At 38.0% G+C, this 18,778-nt stretch overlaps 1 protein-coding gene across 9 annotated transcripts in view; it reads left to right on the forward strand.

Annotated features, from left to right (window-relative positions):
* pitpnm2.L (phosphatidylinositol transfer protein membrane associated 2 L homeolog) overlaps window positions 1-18,778 on the forward strand; it is a 151,891-nt gene that overhangs the window by 90,359 nt on the left and 42,754 nt on the right. For 8 of the 9 annotated variants that reach the window (XM_018262960.2, XM_018262918.2, XM_018262943.2 and 5 more), the window contains exons 4-7: window positions 3,114-3,328; window positions 3,823-3,944; window positions 6,366-6,599; window positions 15,110-15,439. In XM_018262960.2, coding sequence (XP_018118449.1) covers window positions 3,114-3,328; window positions 3,823-3,944; window positions 6,366-6,599; window positions 15,110-15,439 — 901 coding nt within the window. The remainder of the gene's footprint in view (window positions 1-3,113; window positions 3,329-3,822; window positions 3,945-6,365; window positions 6,600-15,109; window positions 15,440-18,778) is intronic. The other variant, XM_041567495.1, reaches the window with a different exon arrangement.

Below are 18,778 nucleotides of genomic sequence, written 5' to 3' on the forward strand. Positions count from 1 at the left end.
GCTGATATATGGAACCATTTGTGCAACTTTTTGGGTGTGTAATACCAGTCATGATAAACAATTACATTTTTAAATAACTTTAAAACCATTGAAAATGATTAAGCAATGTATATTAAAAAATTGCTTAGGATTACATTACATTTTCTTTCATTGTGTATAAAAAAGCCACGTTGTGATGCCAACAATCACAACACAAAATATATCTTATATCTGCTAGCTAGCTGTATACCATTAGTGATGCACTGAATTTTGAAATCAGTTTGGAATTTGTTCAAATCTGAGGCTTTTTAGGCTACATATTTTGTTTTGCTTTGTGTAAAAGCAGGCAACTATTATTCACGTAGGTTGTTTGTTGCGTTTGCTGGAAGCATGACTTGCAGGGTGATCTCACATTCTGCCGGCATCCATAGTGACAGAATAACAGAATAAACAGGAAGATGTGACACTTCCTGCACTTTCAGCTTCTGACAAGAAATAATAGATCTGGACAGAATCAGACACTTCTGGCAAAATGACTTCCAGCAACCATTAAAAGATATAAATTGAGAAATCATATTAGCCTTTTTCTTTCCTCTTCGTCTATACTCATCTCTCATTTTATTTGCCCATCTTTCTTCCTCCCAAGAATAGCATGAACTCTCTCATGGAAATTACAAGTAGTTTGTCACTAAAATAAACAGCATTATGAGAGGAAGACACACAGATCCTTTATCGGAAGGCATTTTGGGTAATAGTGCATAAGAACCATATATAGTGCCATACAAGGGGGAAAATGGTGGCATGTAGAGGCCATGGCATAGACAGAAAAATATTTTCCCACGACAAGGAATAACTTGTTATTGATATACTTAGAGAAGACATAATAAATGTTTTCCTAATGCAGGGCTTTTCATTTTATAAAGGTGTTTCAGATTTTGCTTCAGATTCAGACTTGACTGTATTGGCTGTTTTCTGTACACAGAATCTAACATTTCCCCAAAGCCATCTTTTAAAATCAAACTTTGAGTGAAGGTATGTCATAAATGCCTGGATTGGGATTAGGGGATTAATTTAAAAATGTTTGTCTTGTCAGATCTAATTGAGTAATAGCCAGTTTGCTGGTGATAGTGAACAGGCATAGAAAAGCCAGGAATAAATGTCCATACACTGCACTAAGAGGGACACACCACAAAACTATATAATGTATGGATTCCCATGTCAAGGTTTGAATTTAATTTACTGTATCAGGGCACTAGGGTCATTCAATCCTGGAGTCTCTAAATGAGCTAATGGACCTTCCAGGAGGAAGCAATGGCATGGCTGTTGGGGTGGTTGGGACTGCTCTTTCTGAAGTCATCTATAAACATTTAGGAAATGACCATGGTGAGGAATCATGGTGTTCCCTTAATGAGGACTGAGCTCATGGGAATTACAAAGTTAGGGTCTTGTTGTTACAGTTCATGCTAAGTACCAGTTGATATGTCTTTTTTTGAAGCAGAATGCTTACCAAATCACCACAGAAACCTAAAGCTGAATATTTGCAGAGGACCATTGGCATGGAATAAAAATTTTTTTTTTGCTATTCCCATTGCTCTAACAGGCAATTATGTATGCTAGGATTAGAAATAGAAATAGAACTAGCAATGCTTCAAAGTCTCTGTATTTTAAGAGAAATCTTTCTTCAACTGAGATCAGAAAAATGAATGATCTATCCATAGTTCTTACCAGTGTGTGAACACTAAACCAGTGGTTTAAGTAAGGGGGGGGGACATTGCTGCTGTATATTTTTACACCTGCCTTCTGTAACAATGGACCTATCTCTACTCCTTGAGGACACTATTGGAATGCCCCCAACTGTATTCTGATTATTCCCCCTGGCCATGGTCAGCTTTGCAAGCATAACTAATCTTGAATATGCATACAAAGTACAGTCCATCACACCAATAATCGAATGCATAAAATTGCCTATTCTGTTTCTTGTTACCTACCTCCTTCTGATGACAGTTCCAAGTCTTGCATTTATTGTAACGCTCAGACTCATATTATTTAAACGTAATTGGATTGCTGCTCATCGAAGAACTGACAAGACAATAAATCACTGTAAAAGGATATTGGATTTTTAATTAACTTCAATTAAAAGCTATATTTAAACACAGGGAAATGAACTGCTCCAGTGGAACCTAAGACATTGCTTTGTTGACTGTTGATACCTTTTTAGGAAGTTTTTTTGGCACATACAGTATGGTATTCAGGGTTTTAGTGTGTGTTGCATCACAGGCTGTTTCTCCACAGCTTTCATATACTGGGTCTATTTGTTTGGTACACCAGCAATATGTGTATGCTCTTTCGTTTGTAGGGTATCTGTTATGTGGCCCTTGGCCTGCACAAAAAGGCTGCACGTTGTATCTCATATTTTGATAACACAGAAAATAAAAAGTAAGAAGCTGTTTAACTGACTCCCAATTTCAGTGTCTCCAGTAGTTTAAATGTGTAGATGAACCGCAACTCTCACCCTTTCCACAATGCTTCCTGCCCTGGTGGTGCAGATCTCTCTAGACGGTCGGCACTCAGCCTGACGAAGGGAGGGTTATTCCCCCCTGAAATGTTGATGCACAGGTGGTCACTTTAAATAAAAGGGGTTAGTTCCCCACCAGCAACATACATGGTGTTGTGCTATTCTCTTAAATCTTCCAGTAGTTTAAACACATGCCTCTTCTCCTTGGCTCAGATGTTAACAAAAAAAAAAACAAAAAAACCAAAATACAACTTTCTAGAAACACTGTGTAATATGTGTTTTATAGTTCATAGAAATAATGAATGAAGCACTATAATTATTTGAAAATAATCTGTTATTGTAATTGGAGTTTAAATGTTCATGGCAAGTCGAATAATTTAGAAAAATATTGTGATCTCCATAAAATGTCAGAAAAAATATTGCAGATTGCATTTTGGCTGGATTTTTTACTGAGTGAAGAAGCCATGATGTTTGCTTTCTTGGTATCAATGATAACAGTGCTATCTAGCTTTAGCTGTGCAATGGATAACCACATGCATTATATGACTTACATATAGGCTAATGCCTAAAGTGGAAAAGTACTTTCCTATTTATAGACAAGTTAATTCTTTTTTTGTAGAAGAAGAGCCGAGAAGAGACCTGTGGGGAGGGCAGTGGAGTGGAAATTCTTGAGAATAGACCCTACACTGATGGTCCTGGTGGCACCGGCCAATACACTCATAAGGTGTACCACATCGGCATGCATATACCCAGCTGGTTCCGTTCTATCCTGCCTAAAGCTGCCTTGCGGGTTGAAGAAGAGTCCTGGAATGCATATCCCTACACCAGAACAAGGTAATATTATAGCTTTTACTGCTTGCCTGTATAGAACCCCATTGCTGTTCAGAAACTTTGATATAAAACAGAAAGGGCCAGATTCAATTCAGTGAAAGTTATCTCATGGTTTATCATGTGAAAACTCATGGAACAGATTCAATTCGAGGAGAAAAAAAAATTCTCCTAATTCAATCCAGTTTTTTCTCTTAGACTTCAGTGAGATAACTTTTTTTTGAATTTCATCTCAAATTTAATCTCGTCCATGGGTTTTCACGTGATAAAACTTTTTCTCACTGAATTGAATCTGGCCCAAAGTAGGTTATGTCCACCAGACAATACAGATCATGACAGTAAAGTATCAGCTTGGAGTCACGAAAGAGTGCCAGAAAACAATATGAACTTGATTAATGCTGATAATCTAAACTTAAAACCCACCCCAATTTTTCACCATTCAATAAATGCCCCGTATGTTTATAGTTATTTTCTTATATAAAGTCTGATTTATTTTGCAGATACACTTGCCCCTTTGTGGAGAAGTTTTCTATAGACATAGAAACATACTATAAATCAGACTCTGGAGATCTCGCCAATGTGTTTAACCTTTCTCCGGCAGAAAAACGTCAGACAACACTTGGTAAGAAAAATCTTGCATCCATCCATGTACTATTCATTTGGCTCCAAATTTGAAAAAGCATGCATTGCTTTACTTTACTGCCAGCTAATTCCTCCTTTGCCTAGTAGCTGAGTGTAGTTTATGAATATAAATTAAAGGTTTCAGCCATGAACACGGATTTGTACACAATTCCCATATATTCTTGAAATAAGGCTGTCCTGAAGACCTGGTTTAATGCAAAATGTACAGTCTAGAACAGTGCTGTCCAACTTCTGTGGTACAGAGGGCCAAAATTTTACTGGCCTATGTGGAGGAGGACCGATAATGGAAGTCAGTGTTGGTCACTCCCCCTTTTAAACCAATCATCAGGATATTTCATTAATAAAGTTCTTTTACATTGTTAGCACCCTTTTGTCACTACAGACTGAGGAACACAGGCAGGTGCTGAAAACTAAGAGACCCTGGGCTGGTGCTCCTGTTCCCTGAAAACAGCAACATCCAAGGGTACTTATGTAGGAGGAGCTACCATCTTCTTCCTCTTCTTTAATCTTCGCTGTGGCCCCAGACCAAGTACACTTGCCAATAGAGTTAAAAGCCCATTTCTAAGTTCAGTGTTTAATTATACTGTGCATGTTCACCCAGACCAGGCTATAAAAAAAACCTAGGAAGAAGGCAAGGTGGAACGGCACTCCTTTTTTTCACAGGCTGGTGCCATTTTTAGCAAACAGAAACACTGGCCCGGGATCTTGGGTAAGCTATTAAAATCAATGGAGGGGTACCTAACATTTTGGCACTTCCCCCCCACCCAGTGATTACACCGTTCCTTTTTATTTAGGCAGGACAAATAAAGTGAGATATGGCTGCCCACTTTATAAATTCACATAATGGATTAGAATCATTTGCTGAAAGCTGGTACTCCCCTTGGCATTGGTTGTTCGACAGAACATAGCAGGGACCTTGCTTTTGTCTGACCCAATCATTTAGCTCTTTTTTTGTGCAAAGCACCTGAACTGAACATTTGTAACACCCACAAGAATACTCTCATGTGTACCCAGCCTCACTCATGCCTTTTATGTAGATTTACGAAAAGAAAAAGATGTTGCCCACAGACCAGCTGCCAATTCCCAGTGAATAAATATATGTAAGAAGCTTGCATAGCACAGCTGTACTTCTCCATCTTTAACTGCATCATGTCTCCGAGGCCTAGCTAATGGCCATTTATCGACCTCTGGGAAATGAGCCATTTTTATTGGCTAGATGTCTTCATCCCTGAAAACGCCATTCAGATAGACACTAATTAGCACCCAGGCAGGCAAGAGAAACATTATTCCTCATCCCTAAAGCTGGTTACCATGGAGAGAGAGAGATGCACGCTGACATAAAAGAGGAATGTGACGCAGCAGCCTGAACCTAGTAGCACAGTTTGGTAGAAACATTCTGAATTATTCTCTCTTTAAATGACATTAGAAAAAGAAGCTGGATTGCAGACAGCTAATTTTAGCTTACTCTGGTTGGTTGGCAGGTGAAGAACTAGCTAGATAAAAGCATAATGTAAAAGAAAAAATTAACTTAGACACGAAGAAGAGGGGAAAATAAATTCATATTAAAAATAAAACTATCCAAATCCCTTCACATGGGTTAGCCAAATTGGTGACTTTCCAGCCAGGGTCACTTTTTTTAATGCATAACTGGGAGTTGTTCAGCAACAGATAAGGAGCTGAAGATTCCAAAAGAATTATGCATATTCTTCAGCAACTGTAAACATGACCAACTGTCATCCATTGAAGTGACTCAAACCAAATAAAAGGAGCTGAACACAAAAGACATGTTGGTAAATAAAGTCTCATTACTCTAAGACCACAGATTTATATCCTCATGTAAATGCAGCATTGATTTTTCTTTTGTATCCTTGGTCCTAAAAGGTGCAAAGCTTGGCTCGTGTATTGTAGCACATGAATTCCCCGGTGGCTTTCACTGGTCAGTTTAAAAAGTAATCATTGGTTGTAGTTGGTTAGTTTGCACTTTGTATTACACTGCCCCTAAACTAGTTTATACAGATTGGGAATAATGTAATGCAAGGGTTGCACTGGGTCTAGTAACCCATAGCAGCCTATCAGCAGGCAGCATTTACAGATTACTGAACTGTTTGAAACCAATAATCTTATTTGTTGCCATATTGCAACTTTTGTTATATAACCAGCTTCAGTACATTTACGTTGACTGCTGTTTAGTTGGGTCCATTCTCCCCTCCATTCACAGAACATATCCTGTGCTACTGCTTTCCATAGAACCCCAAAGAATATGCATGAGATTTTTGGTTTGGTAGACAGCTGAAGAGCCTCTGACATCATATAAAGACCCTGTTTGTGCACTGAGTCAGGGGATTATTAGCCAAATCAGCTCAATTTTTCTGTTCTTTTTTTTGTTCCTTTCTTCTCTTAGATCCAATTGACATTGTGAAAGATCCAATACCCCCACATGAATACAAGCCGGAAGAGGACCCCAAACTATATAAATCCACCAAGACCAAGAGGGGCCCCTTATCAGAAGACTGGATAGAAGATCACAGGGATAACATTGGGAAATATCCTATTATGTGTGCATACAAGCTCTGCAAGGTGGAATTTCGCTATTGGGGAATGCAGTCCAAAATCGAGAGGTTCATACATGATGTTGGTAAGACTTATTTTTAACTAGAGCTGTAAAAGGTAAAAAGATTACAACCCTAAAGACTGATTAAACAGTTTGTCCCCTATAAAAAGCTGTGCATCCTTTCCTCAAATATAAGTCCAGTATATCATAGCAATCAGTTAGCCGTTTCATTATTTAAACTAGTTATTGCTAACTGATGAATGATTAGTAAGGGCCACAGTCTTTCTCAGTGTTACTATATAACCATGTTAGTGCATGTTCAAATTCCTTACATGGGAATTTTAATTTGCTAGTCAGGCAACCCTCCAGAAAATTCTTGTTGCTTAACTATTAGAAGTAGTCATGGTCATGATTTTGCCTTCACTGCCACCCGGAGGAGGCCTTACCTAATGTTGCCTCTCACCTCCCAAACTTAATTTTTTTTGCTCCTTTGGGGTGGCCATAGACGTAACAATTAAGATCTTTGTTGGAAAAGATCTTTCCAAGAAAGATCGTTCATTTCAATACACACGTGTAGAGCTGAATCATCAGATATACAGGTAGATATACAGGTAGAAACAAAAATTTGACCTGTATCTGACGATTCAGCACTAACAATGGCCAATGTTTGGGTGCCATCCAGCCCAATCGACAAGCCGACCGTTATCCAAGTCTTCAGCCGATATTGGTTGGCTCTTTTTCCACCACCGAATATTGTACGAAAATTTGTTTTGTACGATATTGTCTGTGTGTCTATGGCCACCTTTAGGAATGAGAAGGGTTTGCATCACTAATGCAGAGAGCACAGTCTCTTTGCCATCCATGGTAACCTGCAGGAACATTGCTGCCTGGGGCAAGTTAGTTTATCAACATGCCTCATGGCAAGAGCACCCCTGGAAACATTAAAGCATAGTTCTTACAGGCTTTGTCTGTATCTCTTTCTGTTTGAAAGAGGTTACTACAGATGCTTCATTCTACAATAATGGAATGATTATAAATTTATCATCAACATTTATTTATATAGTACCAGCAAGTTATGCAGCACTTTAGGATTGTCAGGATTATAGGTTATGCTACCACAGCTCCATCCATCTCCAGTATGGAAAATTGCTCTCTACCTAAGGTGCACTAGCATGCATTCTTCAATTGCTTCACTTGAAGTTTTAGAGCCTCATTGTAAAATCACTCATATAAACCATATATAAATTCTCACAGTGCCATTCACAGGCTTCTATACTACTATATATTTAGATAAAACAATATAAAACATGGAACTCACAAAAACATATATATATATATTTATATTATATATAACAGCTCCTGCTGCTACAGAATGTCTTTGGCTGGCCATTGTCAGATTACTATAGCCCAGGGTCACAGCTCCTGCTGCTACAGAATGTCTTTAGCTGGCCATTGTCAGATTACTATAGCCTAGGATCACAGCTCCTGTTGCTACAGAATGTCTTTAGCTGGCATTTCACTGTCGTCCTGTTAACTTCAACTAATCCTGCTCATTCCCCTCTGAATCAGAACAAGAAGCCTGTACTGCCAGGCAGCACCAGCTGAAACATAGGCCTCTCCAGGGTTCCATCCAGATACAAATTTAAATCATCTAGATTTCCCAAAATCTCTTTGAGAAGAAAGAGGCTGTGCCATGAGATTTGGTCAAGCTCTGACATGTTAACAAAGGTGTCGATATGTGTACCTTTCTCAGCAAGCTGGAGCTTGAAGGGAATCTCTGATATTGCTTTTTCAATACACTTCACATCTCATGTGGTACAAACCTAAAAATGTATAGGATTCTGTGCTGATGCTGTGTGGGAAGGGAACATATGCACTTTTATGTTTTAAGGTAGGTTATAATTCACTTTAATTTTTCACAAGTGTTCAGTTAAACATATTGGCAAAGGCTAACTTGCATTGAAAGTACATTTTATATGTACATGTATGGGACCTGCTACCAAGAATGCTTGGGACCTGGGGTTTTCCGATTAACAGATCATTCCATAATTTGGATCTTCATACCATAAGTCTACTAGAAAATCATGTAACCATTAAATAAACCCAATGTATGGTTTTGCTTCCAATAAGGATGAGTTATATCTTGGTTTGGATTAGGTACAAGGTACTGTTTCCTGATTACAAAGAAAAAGGAAATCATTTTTAAAAATTCTGATTATTTGGATAAAATGGAGTGTATGGGAGATAATGGGTTTCCAGATAACGGGTCCCATACTTGTTTATGTGAGAGCAGCAACAATGCAGATACTGCAGAGAAACAACGTCCCCTTTGTTCACATTGTTTAGTAAATCATTTAAGCATTTCTCATTAGCCGTTTAGAATCTGTAAGGAAACTGACCTATTGTTGAGGAACTGTAATACTGGTGAGCAGAGTGCCCCTTTAACAAAGGAAGAGCAATCTCTAGTTTAGATTCCAGAAACACCATGTAGTCACTCTGGCCTCACATTCATCAACAAGCATCTTCTGCTTTTGTGAGAAAGTACACTATGTAACGCTGACCTTTTATAAGAGCGGACAGGGATACGTCAGGGAAATCTTAGCTTCTCATCTAAGCCCTGTCTCCCTTATATAGAGGTCATCACAGTGCACTGCTTGTAACCTAGTATTTCTGTGAATAATGAGACTGCCCCTCACGCATGTGTGTGTGTCTGCATTTACTCACTCCTGTTCTTATTTGGCTGAGATAACACACAGGTCTGTCAGCTCTTGTTAAGACAGAGATTGCTATGCTAGCAAGTTCACGCCACCCTGACAAGCATGCAAAGGTCTTAGCACCAAATGCAACAGAAACTCTGCAGTATTCACACTACAGAGACATTTATTCTAAGCATCCGTCTGTATCAAGCATGCCAAGATCACAGTTTTCCAGCAGCTGTGAACTGCAACTCTAAGCTTGGACGAGCGACATGGGGTCCCCTTGAGTTGTGGATTACAATAGAAGAATTGGAAATCGGGTTCCTTGCTTAAAGGACCAGTAACATATATATATATATATATATATATATATATATATATATATATATATATATATATATATATATATATATATATATATATAGCCTCCTTGCAAGTCCGCACACTTCAACTACTTCGGGTGCAGTGTGTAGATTGTAGTATACATAAAGTGTAAAAATAGCAGAATATAATAGATTATAATAATATAAAAATAGAGGAATCTACCTTGTTTCATAATCCACCGTTAGAGTTTCACATATGATAATACGGATGTGGGTAGGGCCTAAATTCACCATTAGTTTAGGGCTCAGGCAAATGAGCTGACTTCACTCCCCGACTGCCCTTCCCTTTTTTCTGATTGGTCATCATGTTTCTACTCCTGACACAGTACTTCATTGGTCAGTTTACTGTATGTCACTGTGTCAGCCATTATCATTGCTGGAGTAAATAGGGTCAGTTCAAAATTCAAATTCTGTGCATATTCTCGGACATGTGGACTAAGCAGCTAGTTATCCTTTTACCACTTTTTTTTTAGACATGGCACATTTAACAAGTTGATTCTTTGCAACAATTAAAAAAAAATCTTGCAAAAAGTAGGAAACTACATCAAACAACTTAATGAATTTATATGAACAACAATCTCTTTTTCCAATTAACTTCTTTTTTCACATACTAACTGCTGTGGCCAAGGCAGTATCAGAGATATTTTATGAGGGATGGGGAAGGTGATAAAGTGGAGAAAAAGCATTGTGTACCCAGGGATGGATAGATAAACTGCTGAAACATATTTCAGTGTTAAAAGCATATAAATTATTTCTGCTAAAAACATTTAGTGGCAGATTAATCAAAATGTGTGATTAGAGCTTACCACAAAATTTTTAGAATTGTATTTATCAATGGGTGTAAGTTAGAATTCACCATTTCATAAATGTAATTCTAAAAATCCCATAGGAATAAATAGAAAGTGGGTAAGTTTTTCTGTGATGAGCTCTAATATCACATTTTGAACATAAACAAATGCAATAGGATTGTTTTGCCACCAATATGGATTCATGTAGCCCACTTACCATCAAGTACAAGGTAATGTTTTATTATTACAAAGAAAAGTAAAATTGTTTTTAGAATTAGAATTATTTTATACTTTGTTGGCAATGGCCTTACAGCAACTCATGGTTTTCTGGATTACAAGTTTCCCATACCTGTACTAATTTTATTAAAATGTTGTGAAACCTTGCATGGGATTAATGTCCTATGGCAGTGGTTCCTGCTCATTTGGGCCAGTCCAATCTAAAGGCCAGTTAGGGTGAGATTTGAGGAGAACCCCAATTTGTTTCCTAGATATTATTATTATTAACATGTATTTATATAGCGCCAACATATTTCGCAGCGCTGATATCCCAGAAGCTTAGTTTAAAGGCCAGAGGGACATTTAGTAAAACAATGGACGATACAGTTATGTTTTCATCTACATTATAACCCTGTTATGGTAGACCCTGGATGTTATTAGCTTTCAAAACAGGTTTCAAAAAAGTGTGAAGTCTATCAGTTAAAAGTGGACCTGCTTTTTATTTGTCTCTATAATGTCCCTTTAATGTTTTATCTAGATTAGTGGGAACTACATTTTTGCTTACCTTGGTTTTTGTAAATCGAAATAGTCTTGAGTGACAACAGTGTGGTAACAAGGCCACTAACATCCTAAATACTGTAACTACTAGGTTGTAACAATATGCTGTGTGCTTATGTGTATAAGTTACACCCTCAGAATGAATATCTACTTGTAATCTTCACTTTTTATTTAGTCTGTTTGAAAAATGTTGGGTATAATGCACTATAAACTATAAAATATAGGGATCTATTATTATTGTTTAGTGACTGGTCACTTCCTCAGACTCTTGTTGAAAGTAACCTGCAGCACATATTGACAGCCCTTGATAGCCGGGGATACTTGCAATTTTGGTTTAGCAGCAGCAGGAGGGCCACATGTCATATATGCTTTCTTCGAAGGCTGCCTCAATTTTTTTGAGATTAACAATGTCTGAGATGACCAAATTGTGCCCTCCAGCTGTTGTTGACTGTGACACCCAGCTGAGCACTGTGAAGGGATTCTTGGAATTGTAGTCCAACAACTGCTACATGCTTTAGCTTTCAGGAATTGTTGTATTTAGAAGTTAATATAAGGTTTAGGGCTTTGCTGAAGCTGAGAGTAAAATACAGTGCAGAAGATGACACAAGTGTTGTTCAGTACAACATTGAACTAGGATAGAGTGGTTGGTTCACTCCTGTGCTGGAGTTGAGGGGGCTCAGTGCGATTTGGTGATATGGAGAGGGGTAAATCACAATCCTGAAGATCTGGAGAGAGTGTTTCCATATTAGAGCAGGGAGGCTTAGGGTTAAGTTCAGTGCTCAGAGTTGAGAGTGGTTTAGTGCAGTTTTGAAGCTGAGCAGGGGGTTTAAGTTGGGGGCATAGTGTTCACTATAGTGTTGGAAATGGGGTGTGTGGTGTAAGCCAATATATAAGAGGAGGTGATGGTTTAGCATAATACTGAGGCCAGGGAGAAAATGCTTGGGTGCACTGACGGTTATACAAAACAATTGACTTACAGTAACTAAATAAAATGTTTTAGCTCTATCAGCATGTTGTTGGCTACCCACCTACGCTGGCCTACTCTGTGTTGACTGGGGGAGTATTTATTTAAACTCAAATTTTTCCCATTTTTTAATTAAAACCAAGTCAATCTAACTCCCATCCATAAATTTACCTAATTTATCAAAAAATAAGATCGAAAAAGTCGACGAACGAAAAGTCCCAACAAAATTGTGCAATAATTCTAAGCATACAATGTTTTCAAATTCAATGCTCGAATCATACAACTTTTCAAGTTGTCGCCCTCAAACCTCAAACCTTTTTCGAATTATCGTACAAAAACCAGCGCAGAAGAAGAATAATCTTCATATTTTAAAAGGGACATCTGCCGTTGACTTCTACATGACCTAAACAGGTTTTAGCTTGAGTTATTTTGTTTTGAATGTTGTTTTGAACCAAAAGCATGCCTATGCCTAGACATTAATAACTTGAAAGCAGGCAGATAAATACATACAATAAGGAAGGAATGCAGATGTGTACCAGAGAGATCCTTATGTTGAAATTTAGAATCAAAACCTTATGTAGAGGCTGTTCATGGCTCTGCTTTTGGGTGCGTGATGGATTTATTCTCTATCCATGGTTCTGAATATAGCAGATGCAATCACAATGATCTAATTATTATTTGGGAAAGTGCCTTAGTCGACCCATGGTAAGTTTATTAGCCCCTCCAGGGCACATTGTGTATGTGGCGGAGGTGGTATTCAAAAAAAAAAAAAAATATATATATATATATATAAATATATATATTTATAAACTTTTACCATGTACTGTTTTGCAAATTAGTTAGATGTCACAATTTAGCAGCAAGTAAAAGTTTATTTGAACATATTATTTTAGACTTTAGTTTGCCTATAAACAGGAAATTTGCAAAACTTTTAGCAGATGAACTTTTGTCATAAGACATGATATATAAATATATATATATATATATATATATATATATATATAAATATATATATTAAGAAAATGATACAGTTTTTAAATCAGTGCTATTAAAAAGAGCTGCAAATTAAAAATTAATGTAGTAAATGCCCCAAGGAGTCTAAAAAGGACAGAAAACTGTTTGTTATTTGCACCTCAGCAGCACAGGGGGATTGTGTGCAAAGTCAATTATGTAGTGCCACAAGTGTGCAGAACTCTTAACAGAGAAGGTAGAGTAGGGTTTTCATACATAAGGGTTCAGAATTGAAGACACGCTGGAAACAGATACTCAGAAGCGCATGCTGCATATGCAGTCTGTCATATTTACATCTCTAAATGAATTGCAACATTGGATTCCTCACTCCTTCATCTTTTTTGTTCACATCGGCCATTATGGCCTGCAGCATTAACTAGGCTGTTTGTTACAGGGGAAGGGCTTTGTCATGTGCAGTGCCTGTGAAAGAATTGTTTGTCAGGCAGTGCACAAGGTGAAGCCCTGTCCTTGACATTAAAACCTCTGCACATAATGGGAAACATAGCCATTGGATACATTGGCGTGAGTGTTGCTGACTTTCACATTGCTAAACGATGCTTGATCAACATCAATATGGGGTACTATAAGCAGACTATTTCCCATTCTACTAAGCAGTATGTGATTAAAAAATCTTATAAGAGATCTTATATTGAGATCAGAACTCATGAACCTGTTCTTAGACAAGAAAATTGTGATGGCAGAAGGCAACTAATGAGAAATCCCCTTATCCACTAATACATGATAAGCCTCATTTACAAACACACTGCATGGTGCAAAGTGTAATTTTCAGATGCAAATCATTATGGTTTAAACCTGCAATGCCTTGTTTTTTCCCCAGGGAATTCTGGAACTTCAAGGGAGCTTCTGCTCCCTTGAAGGTGACGTTATCTCCAGGGTTCCCACATTGCCCCCTGTGTCAATTGCTTTAAACTTGCACTTAAAAAATCAGACACAGAGGTCATTTTGACACCAAATGCTGTAAGCGATGCAAAATTTTCAGAATGCCTACAATTCTTGTCAAAGCACGCACACAAGTCTGTGCAATTATGTCAAGTGCATTCCCCCTCAAGCCCGCAGGGTAAAATGGCATTTTGTGGGTAAAAATATGTCGAGACATGCACTACACTACACTTGCAGAAAGTACATGACCCTTTAAGAATTAATGTTGATGCAAAGTAGCATATTAGTTCCTGGAATCCATTAGTTTCATTTATCACTTGATGATACTGTAGCAGTACTGCAATCTTTAGGTAAATCTACCTTGATATGCAAGGTTACTATTTTTATTCTCCTTTAAATTTTGGCCCAAAAGCCTATCTCACAGTTGCTATGGCAACCTGCGAAACCAGAGGAGTGTGTGGATTTGTCTTTCATAAATGGCATGGTATGGATTAGGGTCTTGGAAAATCTTTTTTCTGTATCTCAGAGGGACCATTACCTGGGTGTTAGGAATTTTTATCTGTGCAGTTTAAGGTAACTAATTATTTTCTTTTTTCTGTTGTAGTAAATAACAACCTAGGGCACAGCTTCAAATAGTGGGGTCTCAGTGCATATTTATTTGTATACCCTTCTTGGGACATTTTAGCCTGGGCCACTTCACTTCTCCCAGCTATGCATGACGCTGCATGTAGTCGTAGATGCTATTGACATTTTCAGAAGTGTAAAGAAGTAAAGCATATATATCTTTTACTCTAATTCTTGCCATGAATTTGGGATATTATTTGTCTACAGAGTGCCCAGGCTTAACATTGTAGTAAACTGGTAAAAAGATTGGGAAATAAGGATATACCACACTGAATTTCTTTAGGATTTTGTCAAATACACAGTCCTCCATGAATGATTTGTCCAATCCCAAACCGAGTCCAAATTCTATATACGCTGTACTCTATATACATGTTGCTACACTGACATGTTGCTTGTTACATGAGTGCCTGAGCCTTATGTTCTTTAAATTATTTGTTTATTAATTTTTTGCCAGGTCTGAGGAAAGTAATGGTTAGGGCTCACAGACAAGCATGGTGTTGGCAAGATGAATGGTATGGTCTTACCATAGAGGATATTCGACAACTGGAAAAGGAAACACAACTTATGCTTGCCCAGAAAATGGCACAATTTAGCCTCAATGAGAATGAGACAGAGCAACACGGAGCCAAAGAATCTCCTAGTGAGAAAGACACAGAATCCAAGGCCATGATCTCCATTGAAACCACTGAAGAAACAACGGGCATGACAGAATCTCTGTCAGGAAGGGGCCTTACTAAACAGTGGTCTACTTCTTCTAGGTCATCCAGATCTTCAAAAAGAGGAGGTAGGTAATAATTACTCTGAGCTCCTGATTCTGTTCTTCATGCAATCTGTGCAAGACATTTATGATCTAAGTTAGAAATAAACATATACAGTTGTGTACATTCTTTCCACTTCTAGAAAGAACGCATGTATAAATGAAATAACATATTTCTCTTATTTCCAGGAAGGAATGCTTTTAACTCTGTTATACAGAGCAGTGTGTGTACGGTGTAAGTGTAATTTTATAGTGCAGGATGTGCGTTTTATAGTCTGTTTCTATCTTTATAAAATATACAGTATGACAAAAGTGTAGCCATCTAGTGTCACGCATGTCTATAAACTGCTATACACATTGTCATAAATTCAACCGTAAAAAAGCTCAAATCTTGCCACTCACATCTAAGTAGGTAAGCCTTTACAAAGATGCAATTACAGACCCAGGAAATAATTCTTGCTCACATTCCAACAGCTGCAAACAATAGATTTGGGTGACATGAAAAGGTGCCATTTTGTTCAGTCAATGAAAGCAAATGCCTGTACCACCGTTGCTTGAACAGTGAAGGACTTTAGACATACCACTTGCTCTAGAACCTAGTTTTTTTTTTTGGCAGATTTAAAGCAAAACATTCTTTGTGGGGCCCTAATTATTTATAAAATGTAGAGCTATTCAACCTATGGTGCATCAGTTCATGGTTAGTTGTAAGATCATTTTTTTTAAATCAAAAACACTGTATGCACATTAACACTGTCGCAAAACACATGACCACTCTGCAGGCCACTACAGGACAAGTCAAACTAAAGGTTTAATTTGTTAACTCTGCCATTATGAACCTGTGCATACTTTCCACTAGATGCAGGCAGGATGCACATGCCTTATGCCTAATTACTAGTGATATCTGCAACACATTGTTGCCCTTACATTGTATCAGTATTATGGTCAGAAAAATGACTACAAGTTGATAGGACTTACAACTGCACTGGATCTTTGTGACTCCGGAGGAATGAATAGAATATACAATGCGAACGAGCCAACATACAATCTTGGAACTTGTGGATAAATAAAGATGGATGATATTTAGAAACTTGTGGTGACTGAGGGAATTTTTTTGGGTGGAGGGGCACAGCAAGCAGGAGAAGAGCATGTTAATATTTGATGCAAATGGTGTGGGTATTTCCCACCTGCCTTGCCTAATAATATTGCATTGATGGGAAACATGTCTGCAATAAATGCTGAAAAAGAAGAGATACAGTGGTGTGAAAAACTATTTGCCCCTTCCTGATTTCTTATTCTTTTGCATGTTTGTCACACTTAAATGTTTCTGCATCATCAAAAACCGTTAACTATTAGTCAAAGATAACATAATTTAACACAAAATGCAGTTTTTAAATGAAGGTTTACGTTATTAAGGGAGAAAAAAAACTCCAAATCTACATGGGCCTGTGTGAAAAAGTGATTGCCCCCCTTGTTAAAAAATAACTTAACTGTGGTTTATCACACCTGAGTTCAATTTCAAAGGTTATAAAGCCATTTCTAAAGCTTTGGGACTCCAGCGAACCACAGTGAGAGCCATTATCCACAAATGGCAAAAACATGGAACAGTGGTGAACCTTCCCAGGAGTGGCCGGCCGACCAAAATCACCCCAAGAGCGCAGAGACAACTCATCCGAGAGGCCACAAAAGACCCCAGGACAACATCTAAAGAACTGCAGGCCTCACTTGCCTCAATTAAGGTCAGTGTTCACGACTCCACCATAAGAAAGAGACTGGGCAAAAACGGCCTGCATGGCAGATTTCCAAGGCGCAAACCACTTTTAAGCAAAAAGAACATTAAGGCTCGTCTCAATTTTGCTAAAAAACATCTCAATGATTGCCAAGACTTTTGGGAAAATACCTTGTGGACCGACGAGACAAAAGTTGAACTTTTTGGAAGGTGCGCGTCCCGTTACATCTGGCGTAAAAGTAACACAGCATTTCAGAAAAAGAACATCATACCAACAGTAAAATATGGTGGTGGTAGTGTGATGGTCTGGGGTTGTTTTGCTGCTTCAGGACCTGGAAGACTTGCTGTGATAGATGGAACCATGAATTCTACTGTCTACCAAAAAATCCTGAAGGAGAATGTCCGGCCATCTGTTCGTCAACTCAAGCTGAAGCGATCTTGGGTGCTGCAGCAGGACAATGACCCAAAACACACCAGCAAATCCACCTCTGAATGGCTGAAGAAAAACAAAATGAAGACTTTGGAGTGGCCTAGTCAAAGTCCTGACCTGAATCCTATTGAGATGTTGTGGCATGACCTTAAAAAGGCGGTTCATGCTAGAAAACCCTCAAATAAAGCTGAATTACAACAATTCTGCAAAGATGAGTGGGCCAAAATTCCTCCAGAGCGCTGTAAAAGGCTCGTTGCAAGTTATCGCAAACGCTTGATTGCAGTTATTGCTGCTAAGGGTGGCCCAACCAGTTATTAGGTTCAGGGGGCAATTACTTTTTCACACAGGTTTGGATTTCTTTTCTCCCTAAATAATAAAAACCCTCATTTAAAAACTGCATTTTGTGTTTACTTGTGTTATCTTTGACTAATAGTTAAATGTGTTTGATGATCAGAAACATTTTGTGTGACAAACATGCAAAAGAATAAGAAATCAGGAAGGGGGCAAATAGTTTTTCACACCACTGTATAGATTAACCATGGGATAGAGCCCCCCTAAGCCAAGACTCCTATACCCAGATTGCACTCTCGTTCCCCCCTCCCCTTACTCTTAATTTTGTAATGCCAGATTTAAAATTTTCTGTTAAAAAAAGGCTTGCCGTTATGGTGGCTGTTGGAATATCATTGGGTTCTTATGACTATTAAAATCTTAGAAAGAAAAATAGAAGATACATAAAGCAAGAATCTAACTCAAGCAATTGTTTTCTATTCATACGTAATGACAGTGGCATTAACTGTGTGACCTTTGTTGTATGTGTGCATATTCTTTTGCTTTTCTTCAAGGAAACAGAGCCAACCCACTGTCCATTCTGTAATGAAAAGGATTCTGTATTATACATTCCAGCTGGGTTCCACTCTAAGTTAAAGGGACCACAACAACTGGTTTCCCTCTACTCTAAGGAGCTGCAGAATATTGGCCACCATGGACGTTTAGTGTACATAGTACTTGTTGTAATCTATAACTCACTACGACTATGACAACTGTGTGCACCTTCTAGATTGTCTGTAAAATAACAATGAAATACAGCAAATTCCCTTTATGTTGCTTTGCAGTTTAACTGTACAAACTGTATTTCAGTGGTGAATTATGATTCAGTCTTGATATGCGTGAGTGGAAAAGTAGAACACACTACTTGATCCCTGCTGGATAT

This window comes from Xenopus laevis, chromosome 1L, assembly GCF_017654675.1.
Source record: "Xenopus laevis strain J_2021 chromosome 1L, Xenopus_laevis_v10.1, whole genome shotgun sequence".
Taxonomy (NCBI): Eukaryota; Metazoa; Chordata; class Amphibia; order Anura; family Pipidae; genus Xenopus; species Xenopus laevis.